The sequence below is a fragment of the Epargyreus clarus genome, unplaced genomic scaffold (assembly GCF_041222505.1).
Source record: "Epargyreus clarus isolate Ecla_fem2 unplaced genomic scaffold, WU_Ecla_fem_2.2 ptg000007l, whole genome shotgun sequence".
In the NCBI taxonomy this organism is placed as follows: domain Eukaryota; kingdom Metazoa; phylum Arthropoda; class Insecta; order Lepidoptera; family Hesperiidae; genus Epargyreus; species Epargyreus clarus.
The window spans coordinates 19,503,530-19,520,821 of NW_027332215.1; the positions used below are offsets into that span (position 1 = coordinate 19,503,530).

A 17,292-nucleotide genomic window follows, 5' to 3' on the forward strand; every position below is an offset into this window, starting at 1 on the left:
TTACCTAGTCCATCCTTTGCAGTAGCTGTTCACCCCATCGACTCAAGGCTGAGTTTCTCTGGGATGTTCTAATATCACTCCGAGTCATTGTTGACTTTGCTAAGTCCGTACATCCCCATAGCTGTCGCCTTTATAATATCGGTAAGAAGTATGGTAGAATATTTTATATACTAGTGACAACCTAACAACCTTATATACCGGTATTCATTCTTAGTATAAAATAATCTAAGCTAGAAATGTTAAAAAAAATCCACTCCAAGAGAGACACTAAGTAAATTTAATAATACGAATGAATTTATAACTCAATAACTCAACTTGGTACTTTATAGGTATTTTATTTTAAAATATAAATATGTAGCTACATTTTATTCATTGAAACTCCAAACATGTGTGTCTGGGTATTACTTATTACCATGCTTTTTATTATATGATTTATATTTAAAAGAAGAAAAGATAGTATGGCTTAAGCTTAAACTATTTCGACAACACCTTCAGTGTGGTTTACCAAGGAAAAGGATAAAGTCAAAGCATGCGGCTTTACTAAAATTATAGTTTAGGCGATGCCTACAAACGAAGGAGCCAGTTTTAATATTCGTACTACATAATTATATAACAACCATGTTTATATTATTATTAGTTTATAGTTCACTAAATATTGGTTAGTACAAACGCGTCGAAGCTGGAGCATCTGTTATATATTATAGTGTTTTATTAAAATAAAGCAAACGTTAGAAAACCCTAACTTTACATTGTCTATGATCGTAACTGATTAAAAAACTGTAATAAAGTAGCAACACTGCTTAAAATATCTGTGGGCAGAGGGGTACAGTGTGCCCCTCCATTTCCTTGACTAAAGCCGATTTGTGTTTTGATTAGTCAATTTATGATTTTGTTTCGTTTACAAGATTTATTTAAAACAATAGTTATTTTTCCAAAAGTAATTAAAAATGACTTGGGGTTTTGTGACGTGTGGTCCCAATGAAGCATTAGTAGTATCGGGTAAGTCTAACCATGATGCTTTTAAGTGCCTGCCGCTACTTATTGTTTTGTTTAAAAATAAAACTATTGAATCCTATTACAATTTAAGACTAGCTGTTTAATGGTTACATTGTTATTCTAAAACCGTACGGCATATCCATATATAATTTTGAAGTATATGAAAAATCTATAATGCTATTGAATTTATTATGAGGCTAAGGATTATTTGCTCATTTATCTATTTAGCATGTTAGTCCATTTTACTAATCGTACTAAAATAAATGTGACGAAAATTTTAAAACAAATTTACGAATATTTTTTTGAGCGATGTAATCAGCCTGTCCATTATTTCTTTAAACTGGATTGCTCATCAACTATTTTTAGCACATACCACGATTTCTTTCGTAGGAATTTAATACTCGTATGTATTAATTTAAGAACAGTATACGCGAATTTGGCACTCGCAATATTGTTAGGTAAGTTTAAAACAACTTTGTATCTAGTTGTTTTAAATGTTCCTTAAAAACTTTGTTATAACTAAGAAGAATGTTCCTTGTATAGTTTATTGGTTTGTTTTTCCTTAAGGAAAATCATAAGACCGTTGAATAACTAGTTATACTTGAAGCATATAATTTAATATAAGTAGTTGTTCTTTAAAAAAATAGATCTGAAACTTATTTCTTTATAATATGTCATGTATAATCTAAGTACATAATCTTCAGACAATCTTATCAGTACATTTGTTGAGAAAAACAAGCTCTTAGGTGTATGATATCTACTATTTTTTTTGAGTTATTGAATGATGAGTAAAGTAGGGAGATAGCTTAATATTTCAATTGGTTGTGAAATTCTTTTCTTTATATTTGAAAAACAGAACAACTTGCATAGTCCCAACTTAAGAACTTACTTCCAATAAATTTGTAACTTGTATTTCAGCACTTATAATTTATACATGAAAAAAGGATTTTGTTATAAATTACTATTTGTACTAAGCCATGGCTTACCTCGCTTTGGCTTTGTATAACATTATTTATTACGCTTATATGTATAACATTATATTTTATATTGTTCCTATAGGAAGTATAGAAGTATGACTTGTTAAAAATCAACTGTGTTAAAGAAACTAAAGAGAATTTATTTACTTATTGAAAAATATTTAACATAGTCAATTTATAAAAATGAATGTAGATTATCAAACTATTAAATTTCTTCTTATCTCTATGACACATTGTTCATTACAGAAGTCTGCACTACAAATAAAAGATGAATAAACATGGGTCCGGATTGCGGGTGTTTGGACACTTGTTTATATATATTCAAGATGCTTTCCACATTTAATCTTACAGTACAGAGCAATAAGCATAAAACATAATGTTTAAAATGGTATTCGTAAAGCTAGCAATGATAATGTGGCAGAGCAGGAACCGATTATAACAATATTGAATTCTTTGAAATTAGAGTACATGTGAGCAATTTTATTAAGTACACTATCTATCTAGTGTACAGTCCATTATTACAGTGGGTATATAGTTTTCTGTGTCATCCCTCTAGAGGCCACTCAGATTATTACAGTAATAAACCCAATTGACCGGGATGACTCACTCATTCACTCACACATGGAATGTGTTTATGTCTCATTCCTATTCAATAGATATGGAAGCCTGATGGTCACAATGACAATATCGTGGTTATTATGTATAACTTTGCAATAGACTTCCATACTTACATTAATTGTTTACAGGGGTTTTTATAAACATGGACTGTTCCTGATAGAATTTCCTTTATTTTTTTAATGTTATCAAGAACAGAAATAGTATTCATAATATTTACAGTATAAAAAATAGTAATTCTGTACTCTTTTTTTCTCAAATAACTAGCATCTATTTTGTTGCATATTAATTTTGGCCAAAAAATATATCTAAATAACACACCGTTCACATAATAGTAAGTAGCTATTGCCACCCTTGGATATCCATACTCAATCCCTGATATGATGCAACACTATGTCTGAGGACTAAGTTGGAACACCTTGGATTAGTAAGTTTCTTTTACCACACTCTTCAAATTGAGACAGCAGTGCTAAACACTATTATGAGGCAGAAAGAGTTGTGGCAGTCATCCCTCTGGAATCGAAAAAAGTGTCCTTCCACATACAGTAAGGGTAACATAGCAGTAACTAATATTTCATCCATAGTCATTATTTAAAAAATGCAACAATATTGTATAACACAGGATGCTGCTACTCGAAGCCCCTGCTGGTGCCTGGTGGTCGCGCCTTCGTGTGGCCCGCCATCCAGCGCGTGCAGAGGATATCTCTCAACACCATGACACTCCAAGTCGAGTCACCCACTGTATACACTAGTCAAGGAGTGCCCATCTCTGTCACTGGAATAGCTCAGGTAAGCATATTACAATGATGAGTTTATGACAAATCTGTATTACAAGACTGCAAATTATTTGCTTCAGTAATTTTTTCAATACTTTAGAGAAAGTTATTGATTATAAATAGTTTTAACCAGTAATTTAATTAAAAAATCAAAAACCCGACTGCACTAAAAAGGCAGAAGTAGAATTTCCAAAAACAGTGAAATAGGCGTTTTATTATATAGAAAGCCAAATACAAAGTTTCATAGTAGGTATCTCCTTCAAAAACAAAAGATTTTCAAACAATATTATCCTATTTTATCCTCGTAGTGCTCATTTACGCTATATAAAGAACCTATATGTAAAATTCCAATACGCTAAAGTCCAGCGGTTTGCCTTTACGTTGATGCCTGGCACAGCAACTTGTCATTTATTATTACTTCCCACAATTTGATCCTTATAAGCGACACTATCAGATAGTGGAATAATATAGAGTGTATTTTTTTTCAAAATGAACTCGTTCGATTCCCGGCTAGAGCAAAAGATATTTAAAAATAAGATAAGTAATGATGCAGTTTTAGTTTTTATCAAAATCGGCCTCGTTACTCCTTTCAGCATTTTTCGCTAATCCTTATAGTTTCAGATTCGACCCTGAAGGCCTATTTGAAAAATTCAACCTGTATATGTATATATTATAAAATATATGTGTAATTTCCTTTATTTTGATACCCTACTCGATAAGTTTGGTTAACTGTTTTTAAAACGTATTATGGTAAACTATTTCGGAAAAAAATCCACCATTTACGCTCTATAGAATATATAACTTCAGTAATTCAAAGTTGCAGTCATTATTTTACCTCGTTAGGGGTAGAATTTCATTATTTCTATCCAACAAGTCAAATACAAATAGTCATTGTGTTTGCTTCAAAATTGACGGTTATTCAAATGAACTTATAACCCTTATTTTACCCTCTACGGGGTTGATTTTTCGGAAAGGGATAAATAAGTGTGTGTGTTTTTTTTATATAATATAAGAGTAGCAGACGAGCATGCAGTCCACCTGATAGTAAGTGGCTACTGCCGCCCATGGACATCTGTAATCAACCCCAGATAGGATTAGATATTCCTACCTGAGGTCGGCCACAGATGCGCCGCTACCCCTGAGTACTAAGCTGGAACGCCTCGGAAAAGTCTGTCTCCCTTACCACACCCTTCAAACCGGAACACAGCAGCGCTTAACACTGCTGTTATTAGGTAGAAATAGGTGTGGCGGTGGTGCCGCCGGAGTCGAACTACAAAGGGTTCTACCACCTTCAATCCTTTTTATTCCTATCCAGAAAGCCAAATACTAAATTTTATAGTAGTTGCTTCAAAAATAAAGGATTTCAAAAAAACTGTCATCCCCTATTTTACCCTCTTAGGGTAGAATTTCCAAAAGCACTTTCTTAGTCTTTATTTACGCTATATAGCGAACCCATCTGCAAAATTTCAGAACTCTAAATTGAGCGGTTTTGGCTGTATTTTGCGTTGATTTCTGAAAAATGAAAAAATCGTTTAGTTAGTCAGTCAGTCACCTTGATGTTTTATATAAGTAGGATCTCGAGCCAAGGAAGGTATGTCAGGATTAGGAATTCCCATATTGCAGGGATTAAATAGCCATAAATAATAATCAAAAGGTTTATTTACACACTAATCTTACAGGATAGGACAACACTCAATAGAATAACAGGTGTACAAATAATAAAACAAATTTAAAATAGTTACGAACAGAACCTTAGTTCTACATTCGTATAGTGGCAACAGCCACCCGAATAGTGACGAACAAAGTCTTAGCTCTATGTTCGTATAGCGGCCTCACAGCCACCCGAATAGTGACGAACAGAGCCTTAGCTCTATGTTCGTATAGTGGCCTCACACCCACCTGAATAGAGACGAACAGAGCCTTAGCTCTATGTTCGTATAGTGGCCTCACAGCCACCCGAATAGTGACGAACAGAGCCTTAGCTCTATGTTCGTATAGTGGCCTCACAGCCACCTGAATAGAGACGAACAGAGCCTTAGCTCTATGTTCGTATAGTGGCCTCACAGCCACCCGAATAGTGACGAACAGAGCCTTAGCTCTATGTTCGTATAGTGGTTACACAACCACCCGAATAGAGACGAATAGAGCCTTAGCTCTATGTTCGTATGGTAGTGACACAACCACCCGAATAGAGACGAACAGAGCCTCGGCTCTATGTTCGTATAGTGGTTACACAACCACCCGAATAGAGACGAACAGAGCCTCAGCTCTATGTTCGTATAGTGGCCACACGTCCACCCGAATAGCGTATCGCTTTATTCAGGCAATACAGCTAAAGCATAGGGTATTGCGCCAGCGATTCCGCTTATGCAATATACAGTGCTAGACTGTACCAGGTAAACCAACAGTTCTGTTGGGAGCAGAGCTCGTTTATGATCGTATCCGAAGATAGACTGCCTGCACCAGCCAGGATGAGCTCTATAAAGGATAACGGGGAAGGCCACACCCCCTAATTCCCGCCAAACAGCTCTGTTCAATGGCGTTCGGAATTTTTTGGAATGGCGTTTTAGGATGTAACATCGATCGCTCGTTGCATATGATCCCGCAGGTGGAACAATCGATCCGCCAGGCCCGAGCGGCCCGAGCGATGCTCCGACCGGTGCTTACATCCAGGTTCCGCTAAGGACGAAACTAGGGATCTACAAGACCTATGTTCGTTCACGACTTACCTACGCGGCACCGGCATGGTACGCGTTGGTTTCCAGGTCGAACCGACAGCGTCTCCAGGCGCAGCAGAACCTGGCCTTACGAGCAATCGTGGGGGCGGGACGCTACGTCAGGAACGACGTGGTGAGGCGCGACCTTAAGATCGAGGCAGTCGAGGAGTTTGTGGTCGCACGCTCAATGTATGAGCGGGCGGAGGCCGGACCATACTCCCATTTAAAGGGGTTCGCGTCACTACACGATCGACCACCTGGGGGGCGCCCGCTCCCGCGGGAACTCCCTCGACTGGCGACCTCCGACCATCAGGAGGCCGACCATCCGCTCGGTAACGACGCATAAGTACCGAATCACCCACTCAATTATTTTATTATGTTTTAAATAACATTATATTATTATGAATAAATATCAAGAATCCGGGGGTATTTACCACCTGAGAATCTGCCCGGGCAAAGAGGGTATCCTTGAGACCCGAAATTCCATGCCCACCGCCCTTATTAACATTGCTTTAGCATATGAGAGACCCGGAGGGTATGACGTCCCAACTGACTGACTGGCATTCGGAAATACGTCAAGTGTTTACTCGATACAGTTCCAATTTGAATTATTAAAATTAAATCAATCATTCGTTCAGAAATTATCGTAAAGTTAATACAGTTTTCTTTTTTTTTTAAACTATAATCTAATTTCAATGTTTTTAACAGAAATCCACTTAATATCGAATTATATTCTCAACTGCCTTCGACATATATATAAGTGATCAAAGAGCTATTATACATAATGACTGGTCATTACGTATAATAACTAATTTATCCAGACAATGTGATAAATTAATCACTTTATCCGGCTGCTATACATAATAGAATGTTAAAGTTAGTCAAAGTAGTACATATGTTATTGTAAAAGCCCGAAGAACGATGAATCTTAAGATTAACTGAAATTATTAATGATGAATTATGTTGTAACAACGTCATCTTGGTTTTTTGTATTACAGTAACTATAAATTATACAGTTTAGGTCCGAATTATCGTGAATTGAACTTAACCGCACGCAGGACGCAGCCGCGCCCCACTTAGATTTGTTTTTTTATATTTTTATTTTACGTGGCGAAAGCCTCATGTGTTCCTATCTGCCGCGGGGGCAGCTGAGAGGATATGCCGGACTCTTACCGGCTAAACCCCCACGATGTTCCTCTGGACGCCCTTTGCCGGAACACTGCTGCAGCATTCTGTCAGTCGCCCACTGGACGTGCTCGAATAATCGAGTTGTCTCTTCATCTCCGCTATAGGATCTATATAGGCACGCGTAGATGCGGGTTTGCCCCCCAATATCTACGCGCACCCACAACAGAGATAGGTCCTTGTCTTCAAGGCAGCTGAGACGGCGGCAGCAGATATCGCCCCGAACATACACACATACCCCGGCTCGACGCCTAAAGGCATGTTCTAAACTATAGCCGGGGTAATCTAAATACGAGACGCAGATATCGCCCGAGGGCGATATCTGCGTCTCCGTCAAAAAGAGGAAAGCCGGCTTTGCCGTCTCAAGGTGGTGATGGACGGCATCCAGATTGGAATGGAGCCCCCTGATGTTGCACATGTCCACAGTAAGTGTGGAGGAGATCGCCGCTGTGTATAACTTTTTCCTTTTTAGCTACCGTTTCATTGTGGTTTTTTGAAGAGGATAAAATTTAGGAATTTCGGGAGTAATCAGAGTAAATGCTTACCCGACGGGCATTGCCGATTCTATGGCGTGAGTTCCGAAGAGCTGGAGCTGGATCGGCGTGCCTGGGCCCGCTGAGGTTCTTCTTTGGATTCGCGTCGCGGATTACCCGAAGTCACCAGTTCACACACAGATACTGTGCGTTTTAACTGATTTTACACGGGAAACCGTTGATTCAGACCGCGAATCCTACCGACTGCGCCAGTTAGGTTGCGGGTCGGGAGATGTAAGTTTTAAAAAAGAATTTATTTAATAAAAGAGAGCACGACCAATCGCTCCGGCGTTTCTTACAGAACTACTTACTACTACTACATAATTTCTTAAAGCTACCTTATCTAAATGGTAACACTACACTTGTTTACTTGTTTACAACTTGTTTTGCCTAATATTATTAGCCATCATAACAGGCATCCATTATTCCCGATAATATGGTATCGTCTGAAAGCCAGGATCAGGTTTCAATTTCATTACGTGGACATCAGTTGTCGACGATATAAAGGACTGCCGTCAATCTACACAATGGGCTACAGTTTCAGCTTACAACTACATCAAAGGGGTATCAGATTTATCAGAAAAGGCAATAAGCTTTTACCTTGATAGACCAGCGGTAAATGGGAAGAAATATTAATGTATGTAACTTGTTTTGATTAGAAAATATAACAATAGAAAGAAAGAAAGAAACCATTTATTTCGGTAAACATCATGTTATATTAAGGGTACATAGTAGATACTTAATACATATAATACATACAACAAACAGACAGAAGAATATAACATGACATAACAAGTATACAAAATAATTAAATGAGAGGATGGATACCGAAAAAGGGTTACACTCAGCCTGTGTCGCGGGAAACTGCGGCTGCTGGTTTTCCGTGAAACCCCATAATTTTTCGCGCAGCTCGTACAAGTGGTGTGTGCCATAATAGTAATAATAATTAAATTACATAGATATTTATGACATAGATTTTAGTTATTGTTTCCCGTTTATACAAGAATATTTGTGGCAATAAATATAGGAAATATTTATCATATTAAAGCTATGTGCATAATAAATTATTCTAAATTGAAAGCAACTGCTCATTTACGCTATATAAAGAACCTTTGTGTAAAATTCCAGCACACTTAAGTGCAGCGGTTTACCTTTAGGTTGATGCCTGGCACAGCAACTTACTCAATTAGTCAGACAGTCATCTCGATGTGTTATATATGTGTATATATTATATAACGTATGTGTAATCTCCTTTTAATTTCCTTTATTTTGATACCCTACTCGATAGGTTTGGTTAACTTTTTTTAAAACGTGTTACTATTTCGGAAAAAAGTACACCATTTACGCTCTATAGAATATATAACTTCAGTAATTCAAAGTTCCAGTCGTTATTTTACCCCGTTAGGGGTAGAATTTCATTATTTTTATCTAACAAGTCAGATACAAAATGTCATAGTGTTTGCTTCAAAATTGACGGTTCTTCAAATAAACTTTTAACCCTTATTTTACTCTCTACGGGGTTGATTTTTCGGAAAGGGATAAATAAGTGTTTGCTTGTTCCTATCCAGAAAGCCAAATACTAAATTTTATAGTAGTTGCTTCAAAGTTAAAGGATTTCATTAAAACTGTCATCCCCTATTTTACCCTCTTAGGGGTAGAATTTACAAAAGCTCTTTCTTAATCTTTTTTTTAAAATGTGTTATTATTTCGCGCCAAAATCCGCCATATATAATTTTTTTTTCTAACACCTATCTAAGGACACTCTGCTCATTGAGACGAATATAATGACTTAATTGTCGACATACATCTAGCCGTTTAATAGATCCGACCAAATAAAGAAAGACAAACATACAAGATACGCGCGAAAAACATAACCTTTCCTTGGGAGTCGGGTAAAAAAGAGGTACATAAAGTCATTAATAATCTCCATATTAGTGACTAAGTAAACATACAATTGAAATATACATATTATTTACATAACATCTTTGGTATATAAATTATTATACATAATACATATTACATATGTGTGTGTTTATGTTTGTAATTAATTATATATTTATAGTATTTATAACTGTATTTATATACTTATATTAATACCTATTTATAAAACGCTTATTGGTGCTGTTATAAGTTCTTTAGTTAAAAAAATGTAAATCCGTAATTGGCTGTAAGAAATACTATATAAGAAATGTATTTGTATGATTTTAAGAGCTGTGGATTTTGCAATAATTAAATAAATAAATAAATTATGTAGTCCATCTAAGTGTAAGTAGCCACTGCTACCTATGGAAATCTATAATCAGGCAGGGCAGACAAATTTAGCATCCATTATAATAAAGTTTGTATAAAAAAACTTTACTTTCACTTTACAAGGACATATATAGGATTTATAATTGATATCTAGAAATTATCGATATGTCATTGGATTTGTAAAAATAAATAAAAAAATTTCAGGTCAAGATTCAAGGTCAGAATGCGGAAATGTTGCTCTCAGCTTGCGAGCAGTTTCTAGGCAAATCTGAGCAGGAGATCCAGCACATAGCCCTCGTAACCCTTGAAGGTCACCAGCGCGCTATTATGGGATCTATGACAGTGGAGGAAATTTATAAGGACAGAAAAATATTCTCCAAAAAGGTACTTATAATATTATTACTGTTTAATATGATTTAAATATATTGTTAATAAAGTTATTAATTGTAATATTAAAATATTTAGTTTATACACAAGTGATCTGCATTGATGCAAGCTAACTGCAAAATTGCAGTTTACATGCAATTTGCAAACCGACTGCATTATTGCTTTATTTGTTAGAACTGCATGCCAACTATAAGTGGACTATCGTTTGGTATGCAGTTTTCTGTTACTGTTAACTGTTACTGATAATGTTACCTAACCACATTCAAACTGCAATTTCCAGTTGCTTGCAGTCTCAATGCAAATTGTCTATATAGACACATTTTAAAAGTGTAGGTTTGTTGAGAGATTATATAAATGTCTGTGGCTATTGTATGTAATTGTATTGTATTTTATAAGGATTTTTTAAGGATAATATATAACTTTTATATATTATCCTGATACTCCTATATTATAATAATATATATACTCAGTGGGTAGCTCTCTTTATTTATGGTTATTGAATATAATGATTGAATACATAAAATTTAAAGTAATAAAATAAAGTATAAACTAAAAAAAGAACTTATTTACAAAATATACAAGAAAACTATAAGTAAAACAAGCCATCTAAAATTGCCGTGTGAGGCATGGTTCCCAAAACGCTGTCTGGTGGGTTTCCTTGGTGACGGCGAGATTTAATTTTTGTGCAAAATAGCCACCAGCTTTTTGCTCACCGGAACCTGTGACAAGCTCGGTCGACATATCATACTTAGTGGGTAACATATTTCTTTCAGGTATTTGAAGTAGCTTCCAGCGACCTAATCAACATGGGAATAACTGTCGTGTCTTACACGCTAAAAGACATACGAGATGAAGAGGTATGTTGAGAACATTTAACATTAGATGTAAATACTTGGATTTAAGATACATTTACTTTTTGATAGTCAATTTATTTATTATAATAATTATATGTAATTTTGATAAATAGCTTTTTTTACATTGATTCTTAAATCAACTTTTAATGCTATTACAAATGTCTTTCTCACCTTTAAATAATTCATTTAACATTAGACGATTTGTATACATATTATACATCAGACGGTAATCTTTTTGTTCTATCACGGAAACAGGAAGCAAAGGTATGTTCAATCAAAAATTAGTGTGAAATGTGCATTATATTATTTTGCGCATATGATTTAAAATTATATACGTATCTATTTTCCCCCAGCTATGATAATATCTATATAACCTATATGTGTAGTAGCAATAAGTATCACAAACGAAGCTTTTAATTACCTAATATGTATCTACATATCAAGTGTTTCCATTGAAGTTAATGTGATACAGAATATAACATAAAGAACAAAGATATAGTGAAGTAACATTTCTTATGTTTCCAAAACATATCAAATTACATGTATTCAGACACTGTCTATTATCAATATATTAGAGACACTATTTTGTACGAGAATCATACATCTATGACGAACTAGGCCAACTCACTGGATAGACTCCTAATATGCACACACTGCACCTTATTATCTCGTTTTTCACACTTGCACGAATGTAGTGGTTTTCGTACGTGTGGAGCAAATAAATAGTAATGCTCGATCTATTGAACTAGAGTTACACCAGAAAGTTTATATTTTCTGTAATCATTTGAATTAGGAGTCTAATTAGTCATTGATTGTAAAATATACATTTGTCCTAGTACAAGCTTTTGTATGATGATGTCTTTTATGTACATACAACAGTTATAAGTATAAATTACACAAACGCTTTTTTTGTTAGGTCAAGTAGTTGCAACTAGAGGCTGCCAAAGATTTAAAACCAGATATCTTGGCAGCTGTAGCTTTCCACATAACTTAATGGGTGTGCAGTATATATTGCTGTATAATAACCGCTTGTGTAACCCTTCAGCCTACGCTCTTCAAACTGGAATCAGTTAAGTGCAAAAGAATTTTAGTGATGTCACTCACCCATATCTAGTTAAACACAAATTATTGTAAACCTGATAATCGTATATTTATACTATGTTATTTTGTACGGCCTATAAACAATTAATTGATACATCTTTTACCATAAAATGTTGGTAATGAAATCCCTTGGATTACCTATTCTAATCTGTCTATAAGTAAGCGTCTATATTTAAGCTCTCATAGACTGTTCATCACACGTACCAAAAGTCAGAATATAAAATTGTACATGGATTTTAAAACAAACGATTTTAAATAACGCCTTCTTTTCTTATATAAAAAGTTTACATCATGCCTACATGAACATACATCCGCATACATGAACGTTTGTTGTACACAACTATAGACTGATTCATAATTAGGTGTCCAAAATGTAAACGAAGGTGTTGACCTATAAAGAAAATACGTTTCAAATGGTAGTTTCTTATTTTTGACAATATTAAATTAATACAACAATAATAAAATAATAATCTAAAAGAAATAAGATCAATTCACATTTTCTAATATTTATATTACCTCAATTTCGTTCTATACACTAATAATAATAAAAACCAAGGTTTATGGTAGAAAATTAAAATGTGATAATGGTAACACAATGGGAACCCAGAACATTTCTTGTGCCGTCATTTTTAAGTTTCGTAGCAGATGTTTTTCATTAACCGACTATTTTCGTGATTGTAATTGAACTCGAATGTATTATCGTTTTCATAGCGCGTTTGTTAAATTGTGAATAATTGTAAAGTTTTCGTTTTTTGTTGAGTTTGTTAAGGTTTTTGTTTCTTGTTAATTTTGACAGTGACATTTGTTTGTTTACATTTTGGACACCTAATTATGAATCAGACTATAGGAAACATCAAATGCTGTATTAAAACCATACTGTGTTCGTGTGCGCGATGTCCGTGTTCGTGCGTGCATAGGCTTATGGTGCATTTGTATCTACAGACATCGTATGTTCCTTCTTTGTCTGCCCGGGCAAAGAGGGAAATTCGAGACCCGAAATTCCATGCCCACCGACCTTATGTTGACATAGCCTCAGCATATGAGAGACCCGGAGGGTATGACGTTCTGCTTCTTCTTAAATCGTACCTATGTATCACACGTTACATCTTCCGTAACGCGACCGTGCAGACACGGGCCCTCTGTCAAAACGCACAGGAAAATATGATTTGGTCTGACACTACACATTGTGTCTGTAGATATAAAGGCCTTAAAAGCGACCGCAATCTGTACATCGGAGATATATGATGCAAGGAAGCTCGTTTACATGTGTTTTCTTACGCAGGGGTACTTGAAAGCGCTAGGTATGGCTCGTACGGCGGAGGTGAAGCGGGACGCCCGTATCGGCGAGGCGGAGGCACAGGCGGAAGCCAAGATCAAGGAGGCGATGGCGGAGGAGCAACGCATGGCCGCCAGGTTCCTCAACGACACCGAGATAGCGAAGGCCCAGCGGGACTTCGAGCTGAAGAAGGCGGCGTACGACGTCGAAGTGCAGACTAAGAAGGTATGGGATTTGCTTAAGGAAATTCATGCGTGAAGCACACGGGAAGTATAGCAACGTGACGTTTTATTTGTGTTAATGTGTGTAGCATACATGTATATGAAATTATTTCATTTGTAAAGCACTGTATCTGGTACTTATTATAAATAGTACAAACACATTTTGAAAACATAGGATTCGAAAACATTCTCACTTTGGATCTATGTAAGCGGGCATTCAATTACTCCAAAAAGTATACTTATTTGTTTTTGTTTAAATGGAATTATAATAGAAACAATCCTCTCGATTTGATAGTTATTACTATTTATAAAGCTACAGTGTATGACAAATATTTTTTTTATAATATAGGAGTAGCAGGTAAGCATGCAGTTCACCGGATGGTAAGTGGCTACTGCCACCCATAGACATCTGTAAACAACCCCAGATAGGATTACATATTCCTACTAGGTCGGCCACAGTTGCGCCGCTACCCGTGAGGACTAAGCTGAAACGCCTCAGATAAGTATGTGTCCCTTACCACACCCTTCAAACCGGAACACAGCAACGCTTGTCACTGCTGTTATGAGATAGAAATAGGTGTGGCGGTGGTACCGCCGGAGTCGTACCACAATGGGTTTTACCTGTTTCAAAACCACCTACCTAAACGGTACCATAACTAATAGCTACTGTAAGGATCGGTACATATCTGACGGAAAATGCGTCGAGCGTAACAGCGGTCGCGTCTATTCGGTTAAATTAGATCTGCCACATTACGCGCAACGACCGACCAACTGATAATGCGTTCACGGAAACGGAACAGACGTCGTATGCTCGACGCACTAACGCATCATCGGTTAGGTGAGAAAGCTTGAATGTTTTATTATATAATTGTCTGTTCTGGCGTAACGCGACTGATAATACGTAACGCATTTTCCGTCAGATATGTACCGACTCTAAGGGTAATGTATAATGTAATGCCAAAAAAACCTGTCTCCGGTGTGAATATAACATCCAAACCATCCATCCATGACTTCTAACATATAAAACATTTATCATGTAACAACGACAGGCTGAAGCGGAGATGGCGTACGAGTTGCAAGCGGCGAAGACGAAGCAGCGCATCAAGGAGGAACAGATGCAGATCGCGGTGGTGGAGCGCTCGCAGGAGATCAACGTGCAGAAGTGGGAGGTGCATCGGCGCGAGAAGGAACTCGAAGCCACTATACGCAGGTAACGTTCGATTGATTATGGTATTCTTGCTGGTAAAAGTATAGCTTAGGTTGAAAGGCAGTCTCGACCGAGTGGTCCGAGCTTCGAGGCAGAGGAAAATACTTGGGCATTTGTGAAGTTATGTGCGTATTGGAAATTCATTATTTATTTATTTTTTCCATCACTTCTAAAAAGAAATGAGTAAAAGCGAAATCTTAATGCCTGATGACATTCTCTAACAGTCAGTCCTGGGCGGATGTGGAGAACTTGCAGCGGGTGCATACTTTATTGTATGCTGTCACTTGCTATAACGGTTACGAAACCTAGATACGACAGTTCTTTGAAAAATTCTGAATAGTGTGTCAAATCATCCAATTCAACACTGGGAGCACAGTGGACTATGCCTAAAACTCTTTCGCTCCGGTAGGAGATCCGTGTTCGACAGTGGAACAGTCATGGAATGGCTTTTTGCGGTTTAATTGTAGCTGTTAAACCACTATACACACGTGAACACGCTATAAGGCAGATATAGATCTGCCTTACAGCGTGTTCGAATAACTTTCTAGCATAGATGTGTGAGGTAACTTAGCTGTGGATGTGTGTCATTCCCACCAAAATGGTTATCATTTTATGAAATTTCATTAAATAAAGTCAAGCAATTCTATTGGTGAATTTGGCACACTTCGCTACCTTCTTCCCACATCTCTGTAAGAAAGACTCCCTAAAATTACTATCCTGTTTTGTATGTTGTGGTAAAACGGTAATATTTCGTTTCGGCTTCGTACCACGTGTGAAGGGACTGGTATTGTTCTATGTGTGTTGCAAATTCTATCCGGCTTGATAATATTATGTCATATATGCCTTTACATAATAATGTAAAACTGAAGTAGGATACTCATTATAAGTAGAATATGTGCCCTTGCTTCGTTTGTATATCAATAAATCAGTGTTGATTTTATTTTATTAATGTTTACAGACCGGCAGAAGCTGAGAAATTCAGGCTAGAAAAATTGGCCGAAGCTCACAGACTGAAAACTGTGCTAGAGGCCGAAGCCGAAGCCGAGGCAGTCAAAGTTCGCGGAGAAGTAAGTATTTATTTACAAATTTTAAAATAGATAAAACACCTTTAGTAAACAACTTTACCCTAACGACATTCGTGCTCTGGGCCTCCAACAAAAGAGTAGCCTGAAAAAGCTAATAAATTCACTTGCACGTAACATTTGTAGATAAAAATATTGATCATTTGTCAAATTACTTTATTATTGAGTATCTTGGTGACGGGGTTTTTATATTTCTCTAAATTATTTCTAAAGTCAGAACCAGAATTCGTGTGCCCAGGGACCTCGGCATTCCTTAAGACTGCCCTGATGATAATCAGAAACTAACTATAGAAAAGATGTAATTTACGAGTCCAAGTCACTTGTAACTTGACAAAGGTAAATTAAATTTAAAAATTTCTGTTGGAACAACCCTGCTAATGGTTGGCATACAGGCTGGAGAGCTATATGTCGCTCTTTGACTACTTGGCTGCGGCTTTTTTGCGAAATGTTTAGTGCAGATGTGGAATAAACGTTATTTATTAACTTGCCTTGTAAAATAAGACTAAACTTTTGAAATGACGGCCTACAGAAAGAAGGCACGTTTTCGCCACGTAATAGCAGTCGCTCGCAAACATGTATGAACGTAATGTATGTGTATATAGAATTGCTGCGCGACGAAATGTGTATTAAATTATTTTTATTCTAATTATATGCATAAAAGTTTTTACTAAAGCGGATTAAAAAATCGCTCATTGAATAAGCTAATGAAAATAAATAAAATAAGTATCTTATATTTCTTTTTTCATTCCTGTACTGTACTGTAAAAATAATACAGGATGAGTGCTACAGTAATTATATCTAGACCATAGATTAGTAAAGATATCTTACCGCCTTGTAATTGAAGGAAAATGCGGTACAATGTCGACATGTGCAGTTAAGTGATGCAAAAACAACGCGAAATCTAAGAAAAATGCCGAGAAATATCGTTTCATTCGTAAATGCTGTAAAAACTACATTTTTTTTTTAATAATTCTCAAACGCGAAAATAGATGACAGTGACAATTTCAATTGTCAAAACTGGTTACACTTTCATGTTAGGAGTGCATAATCTTTACTAATCTATGATCTCGACGCACAGCTGAGCGTCCACCAAAATCAGGAAGTACACGCAATTC

At 36.3% G+C, this 17,292-nt stretch overlaps 1 protein-coding gene across 2 annotated transcripts in view; it reads left to right on the plus strand.

Annotated features, from left to right (window-relative positions):
- Window positions 1-806: 806 nt before the first annotated feature.
- The window catches only part of Flo1 (flotillin-1), a 28,261-nt gene continuing 11,775 nt past the window's right edge, over window positions 807-17,292 (plus strand). For both annotated transcript variants that reach the window (XM_073075020.1, XM_073075021.1), the window contains exons 1-7: window positions 807-999; window positions 3,211-3,377; window positions 10,254-10,433; window positions 11,210-11,293; window positions 13,674-13,892; window positions 14,938-15,098; window positions 16,054-16,162. In XM_073075020.1, coding sequence (XP_072931121.1) covers window positions 948-999; window positions 3,211-3,377; window positions 10,254-10,433; window positions 11,210-11,293; window positions 13,674-13,892; window positions 14,938-15,098; window positions 16,054-16,162 — 972 coding nt within the window. In that variant the 5' untranslated portion in view covers window positions 807-947. The remainder of the gene's footprint in view (window positions 1,000-3,210; window positions 3,378-10,253; window positions 10,434-11,209; window positions 11,294-13,673; window positions 13,893-14,937; window positions 15,099-16,053; window positions 16,163-17,292) is intronic.